Source organism: Abramis brama (genome assembly GCF_963993115.1).
Source record: "Abramis brama genome assembly, chromosome: 22".
In the NCBI taxonomy this organism is placed as follows: domain Eukaryota; kingdom Metazoa; phylum Chordata; class Actinopteri; order Cypriniformes; family Leuciscidae; genus Abramis; species Abramis brama.
In genome coordinates this window covers 13964491-13971420 of record NC_139984.1, presented here as the reverse complement: position 1 = coordinate 13971420, position 6930 = coordinate 13964491, and the positions used below count along the sequence as shown (strand labels likewise).

Genomic DNA, 6930 nt, shown 5'->3' with positions numbered 1-6930 from the left:
GTATATATATATATATATATATATATATATATATATATATATATATATATATGTATGTATGTATGTATATGTATATGTATATGTATATGTATATATATATATATATATATATATATACATATATATATACTGCTGTTACACTGCTCATATAAATAAGCTACAGTAAGAATATATATATATATATATATATATATATATATAGCTACACTGTAAGAAAATGTTGTAGCTCATTATAAAATATATGCTTCTTAACTATATGGTTTTACTTAAGTGATGCATATTATATAATGTGACTAAATTAACTGGACTATATTCGGTTACACCAATGTAAGTAGTTTTTAAGGGTCACATATGGAAGAACAAATTTTTCTAGGGTAAAAACTATTTTTAAATAAATTATGGGTTGACCACAAATATTTAGCTGTGAAAACTGTCTATAAATCACTTTAAGTATAGTTATTTCATGCTACCAAGAAACCAGAGATCAGGCATTGCTTTATATTCAGGGCAAAGGTTGAATGCATCCAAAATGGTTACTAATTCAACATTAGTATGTGTGCGTGTGTTTGTGTGTTGGGTTCACTTTGTGTTAACTGGCATATCTTTACATTCACGCTCATTGTTACAAGTTGTTAACACTCAAGTGCACAGCTTTCTTTGCGGTCCCAGCCTCCCCAGTACAAACAAGGTTTGTGTGTGTGCGCAAGTGTGTTATGATTTAGTGTATGTGCCCTATACGAGTGTGTGTACAGCAGGCCTAAAACAATGGCCCTCTCAGATTACATCTCTCTGTCTGTGGAGGCTGTAAAGGGGGGCAGGAGAACTCCCACCGGCTAACCCTCCCGCCTCTTCTGTCTGGGCCAACGCTCTGATTGGCTCAGGCCAAGTATATATTTACAGCATGGGTTCACCAAAACTCACTACAACTTTCAAACTCAGCACAAGAACTATATACCGTCTGGAGGGCAGGAGTAACAAAACACTAACATCTGTGGGGATTTTATACTTCTGAAACATCCAAAACAAAGCCTTTTCTTTCTAACTTTTCCTTTTTTTCTCGCTTGTTTCACGATTCGTTTCATTTGTGTTAGTGGTCAGTCTGTATTTAAAGTAACTTAAAGTAGCATAAAGGCGTCCTGGTGTTTCTTCCATCCAAAGACAACAGCTTGCTTTAACCGTGGTGGTCTTGCTGGAATGAATATATCTGAGTCTAGTTGCTGTCAAGAGGCCAGTTCTCAGCCCAGCCAGGTTGTGGAGCGCGGGACATGGGGTGCCTCCTCCAGCACTCCGGGCCCTGACCGGGGACATGGTTTTGACCGCAGCCGGACCACAGAGCTGGCGCCGGTGCCCGGCTCTGGAACGCGGACGGTGTCCCGGATCGGAGGGTCCGCAGCAGAGGCCAGGACGGGAAGCCCGGACTCAACCCGCCCTGGAGCTCTGACCTTGGGCTCCGGTGAGGGGAAATCAGGGGGGGAGTCGAGGATCAGGAGGCCGATGAATGCCTTCATGGTGTGGGCAAAAGATGAGCGCAAACGTCTGGCCGTCCAGAACCCGGACCTGCATAACGCCGTGCTCAGTAAGATGCTGGGTAAGACATTCGCTGTGCATCATGGGGGTTACACTGGGGTCACACTAGTACTTCGGCAGGGTGCAATGTCACAGACGGAGCATATTTGAAAAGGGGTGTTTCAAAGTCAGGTTAAGAGTTAAAAAAAAACATTAATTGTCTGAGTTGCCTAATTATTACAAATAACAAGTAATAAAATAAAATATTAAAATATATAAATTGATATAAAATAAATACTTTATTTTAAGGTGTCCTTGTTATGTTGTAATTATGCATTGAAGTACTGAGTAATATTAAATAATAACATGTATTTATTTTAGGGTTAGGGTTTGTTTTAGGGTTAGTTGCATGTAATTATGCATAATTTACTGTTGTTATTACTACAGTAAGTACATGTAACATATGTAATACAGTTTTGCCTGTTAGGTTAACATGATTCATAATTTTTGGTCTTGGTCTTAAAATACTTCAAATTGCAATGAGTCTAGTAAACATCTTTAGAAAAGATGTAATCTTTTCTTTGTGAAAATTGTAATTTAAACATGATCATTGTTGTATTTTTTGTTAAAATTATTCTCGTGTTGCACAAAATCACGTCCCGATTTGCATCCTGATACTTCTACAATCAAGCTGTTTTGTTGTTTAATCTAACTACAAGCTAAATGTTATAATCATGCAACGTACTTGCATTCAGTTTATTACTATAAAACTGAACTGAGTATGCAGCTCAGATTATAGATGAGAAAACAAGCCTTGGGCACACATGAAGAAGTCATTTAAAAAGTTTGGGAATCTTGCACAATATTTGTATTCGGCTGTTTCTCTGGGAGACATTTTGATGTCCTTATTTTTTGAAATATAACAGGGCTGCGGGAGACACACAAGCTGCCGATTGTCTGCAGCCATTGACCCATTAATAATTCAAATACTACAACCCAACCCTGTGTGCCCAGCACCAGTTACATGTAATGATTCGCTCATGTCACACACGCTTGTCAGCTTGTGTTACGTACGTCTATTTTGGCCAAAAACAAACGCTGCTGCAAATGTTATCAAATGTTATCATTGTGACAGCTCTTTTTTTCTGTGCATGAATATATTTGTATATTGTTTCCAGAGAGCTTAGTGAAATACTTTTTATAAATAACCTGACTCAATAACCTGGGAGTTGTTTGTTTCTGTATTTAACTAGAACAATTTAGATAATTTTGTAGTGTTGAAAATCATATTTATAAACCACTAAATCAAAAAGTAGCATGACTCCTGAAGCACTAACACTGATGTTTTTAGGTCAGTCCTGGAAGGCTCTGAGCACGCTAGACAAGCGTCCGTTTGTGGAGGAAGCTGAACGGCTCCGCTTGCAACACCTCCAGGATCACCCCAACTACAAATACCGTCCTCGCCGCAAGAAACAGCCCAAGAAGATGAAACGAGTGGAACCGGGTCTGCTCCTCCAAGGCCTGGCCCACGGAGGTCCGGGACCCGGAGACGCCTACTCGCCGCACCGCCATGCCCATCATCTGCTGCCCCCTCTGGGACACTTCCGAGACCTCCACCACTCTGGAGCTCCAGAGCTGGAGAGTTTCGGCCTGCCGACGCCAGAGATGTCCCCTCTAGACGTGCTGGAGGAGGGAGGCGGAGATTCTGTGTTTTTCCCCCCTCACATGCAGGAAGATGTAGGTCTGACTTCATGGATAAACTACCACCAGCATCCAAACCATCAGACCGGCCACCACCCTCACCACAACTCCCATAACCTCCAGCATTCCCACCCACACCTCAACCAGAAGTCTCCGCTGGCCTGCCTCCCACTGCAGGAGAAATGCCTGGTGGTCGAGTCCACGAACCCTAACAGTCTCTACCCCAACATGAGCCTCCCAGAATCCTCCAAGGCTCCTCACACTCCCACACCTACAGGCTATTACGGTCAGATATACGGGAGCAGTCAGCCCCAACCCGCCTTCACCTCTCATTTGGGCCAGCTGTCTCCTCCGCCCGAGACCTCGGCTGTGGCTCAGGTCGCCCCGCCCTCTCTGGACGCTGTGGACCAGCTGGGACCCTCGGCTGAATTCTGGGGCGAAGTGGACAGGATTGAGTTTGACCAATACCTGAGCGCGAGCAGGACTCGATTGAGCAGGAACGCCCCTTGCGAGGAGAGCAGTGCTTTGATATCAGCCCTGTCCGACGCCAGCAGCGCCGTCTACTACAGCGCATGCATTACGGGATAAAACTGCGAACTCCACGCAGACCTGAAGTCTGGTGCACATACAAGTCTCAGATCTTTTGAATTATTCGAGTTACCTTCTTCAGGGAATCATCTTGCCCCGTTTCACGAATCACTGGAGGTTACTGAACTCTATACATGTCAAGGATGGTTCTCACAATATAGACTTCACTAAATTGCATTTCACAGTATGACTAGTCATTTCTGGTCTTGATAACCTGTACTTTCTGAGACTGTGGTCAAATTTAACCGATAATTTTGCTGACTCCATCCAGCTACTGTATGCTTACGGTCTCAAATGAGGGTACTGGGACGTGGAAGTCAAGAATGTGAATATTTTTTGCTATATATACATATGTCTTTCTATTTGCTTTTTATATTATTTCTATTTTTATAGACATTTTATATAAGGTTGAATGAAAATACGTTTTGCACTGGGTATGTGAAAACCACTCAAGACTCTTTTATACTGCACTTAATATCTTTCAAATACACTTTTCCATGACATCTGTAGTATTTCGATCTATTGGCGACTAATTTATCGTGCATTCTTCCCTTTTTTGTGGCTGAATATGTTTGAATTGGGACATGTGGACATGAAATTTTGTAATCCTCTTAGCACTTGAGGAACATGCTGAGTTGGTAATAACTCTCCCCCTTTTGGTAATAATTATCTTCAAATAAAAAGAGTTTGCAATAAAAAATGTCTCAGAGCTATTAAATCAAAGCAATTAAATTGAAAACACACAATTGTATATAGTATTTAACTAACACACTTTCCCACACCACAGAGTGCATGTGCTTTTCTAGACAGTTTTTTCTTCTTAAAAAACGTTTTTAATTAAAGAAATTGTATTACACATCAAAATGTATCAATGCATTTTTTTTTTTTTTTTGCTAAATAAAGTTGTCACTAAATGTTGGGTGCTTGTCAAAATCATTACACATGAATTAGGTGCATATTTTCCTGATTTATGTAAAATGGTGATGTGGCTGCAATTGTTGTTGCCTTTTGAGAGAAACAGAGAGCGAGAGCATGAAGGGCCGCAATGTTTAAGTTGTAATCCAGTCTCGTCTTTCTGATTCCCTCCTCCAAGATTTTTGATCAGCCACAAAATGAGTTTGGCTCTTTAAGCTATTTTTTCCCCTAAAACCACGGACAAAAAGAAAACATTTTCGACTGAGGAGAATAAAACTGAAACTGTCTTCTCTTATGTCTTCATACAAAAAAAGGCAGCTCTGAGATTAATGAAATGCTCCCTCATGTTGATTCATTCAATTCTTGAGAACAAAAAGATTGATATAAGAGTGTTTTTCAAGAGGGAAATTACTCTTTCCAAAGCATTTACATTTCAGTCAGGATGCCTAGTGTGTGTGCGTGTGTGTGTGTGTTCTTTACATAAAATGATACATTTCATGTGCTCTTTTCCCCCATATCATGCTGACTATATTCGGATGTCTGTTGAATGACACACCACAGATTCTCTTGCCAAGACGTTAAGTGGTCTCAGTTAGGTCCAGGTCAGCTGTCGTGCGGTAAAGTTTCATCCCGCCAATTAATTAGCCATAAAATTAGCAGGAATGTCAAAACAGAGGAAGATCCTGGGGAAACTGGGGATGTTGGGATAGCAGGAATCTGTGTGTTGGAGAATATCTCCCTGCTTGTGCAGCAGGGGGAAGGATGTTAAAGGGAAGAGGAGCTTTTTTTCACCCCTGACCGGCTCCCTAAATGGAAAGAACAACACTGACCGATCATGCAGGTCCAGTAATTCTGAAGTCCGATGTGCAGGTCAGCAAAACGACGTGTATTTTGAGCTGCGCTCTATTTTGTGTGTAACAGCAGACCAAAAAAATGCTACTCTTGTGGTCGTCAATGGAATTGCGCCTTATCTTTCACAGTTTATGGGTTATTGGCCATCTGTGGCTTTGTGAAGGCAATGCCCCCCTGGTGAATTTTTATTTATTTATTTATTTAAAAACAATTCACATTAAACTGATTGTTAAGCTTTTGACTTTTTTGAAAGGATAAATAAGCAAAACTCAACTCTGCAGGCTTCAGCAATCTCAAGTATAAAACAATGTTTCAACTTAAGCTAACAGACCTCTTAAGTCTTTGTATCTCATTATCAGTGAACTGACCAGTGTTTGTTTTCTAAGATTTGGGGCCTAAAAATAAAGAGGTTCAAAGCATTCTCAATGCCTTTGAACATTTTTGCTACGTTTTTGCTTACACTGTTTCTACACCTGCATAGTTCTGATAGAAGAGCTCCAGACAGAAAAATTAGGATGTTTTCATGTTGTGTTGATCGTGGTTACAACATCCAAATAAAGTTCTCTTACGATTCAACCTTAAAACTGGATATCATACGTTAAACAATAATATTTTATGTAAAATATTTGATTATAATTTATTATAGAATAGGTCTCCCTTTATAAATTAATTCAACAAAACTTGCATCACGTATCTGTTGAAATATTTAGTAAATAGACTGGGGTAAATCTCACAAATCTAAAATATACTATATATCACATTAACGGTTCCCCATATTTCAAATATGACCGTAAAATGACTCCGACTAGTCGGCTTTACAGAGATTAAACCACATATGGATGCACACAAAGCTTATACCCAACTATATTTTGAATTATTGTTGCATATGTTTATTTTTAGTCACACTTACTGTGAGTCAGTCTGGAACCCTACTATGCTAATATTAAGATTATAAAGGCTTATTGAGGAGAGGCATGCTATTTATTTATTTTTCTATTAAGCCTAGTTGTCTTTTTTATATATATTTTAAAGTGATTAGATGTATAGTTTTGGCTTGGTAAATGATAAAAAATCATTTTAATAATGCTGTAAACTTACTCAGTACATTGAAGAGGGACCTGAATCCACTGTATCTCTTTTCCCCCTATTAAATTACCTCAGAGCATGCAGACGTCATGCAATGTGTTCATCTGTTCGGAGGCATATGTCTGATTTTTGGGAACGTAATGGTGTGAGACAGTTCGAGGAGGCAATTATTCCAAATCATTTTAATGACAGACTTTGGCTCAGGCATTTCAGAATGACTAAAACAGCATTTTGTGTGCAATGAGATGAGGTTCTGTTTAGTCCACTTATCACATGATCTGT

At 39.7% G+C, this 6930-nt stretch overlaps 1 protein-coding gene across 1 annotated transcript; it reads left to right on the top strand.

Moving 5' to 3' along the window:
* Positions 1-919: 919 nt before the first annotated feature.
* Positions 920-4714, top strand: sox18 (SRY-box transcription factor 18). The gene is made up of 2 exons (XM_084099739.1): positions 920-1588; positions 2858-4714. The coding sequence occupies exons 1-2, from the start codon at positions 1195-1197 to the stop codon at positions 3793-3795; spliced, it is 1332 nt and encodes a 443-aa protein (XP_083955865.1). The 5' UTR covers positions 920-1194; the 3' UTR covers positions 3796-4714.
* The last annotated feature ends 2216 nt before the right edge of the window (positions 4715-6930 follow it).

Bases quoted from the DNA above. Each gene is read 5' to 3' on its own strand.
- sox18 (XM_084099739.1), top strand. From the start codon at position 1,195: ATGAATATATCTGAGTCTAGTTGCTGTCAAGAGGCCAGTTCTCAGCCC. The intron at 1,589-2,857 runs GTAAGACATTCG...TGATGTTTTTAG, and splicing joins CGTGCTCAGTAAGATGCTGG to GTCAGTCCTGGAAGGCTCTG.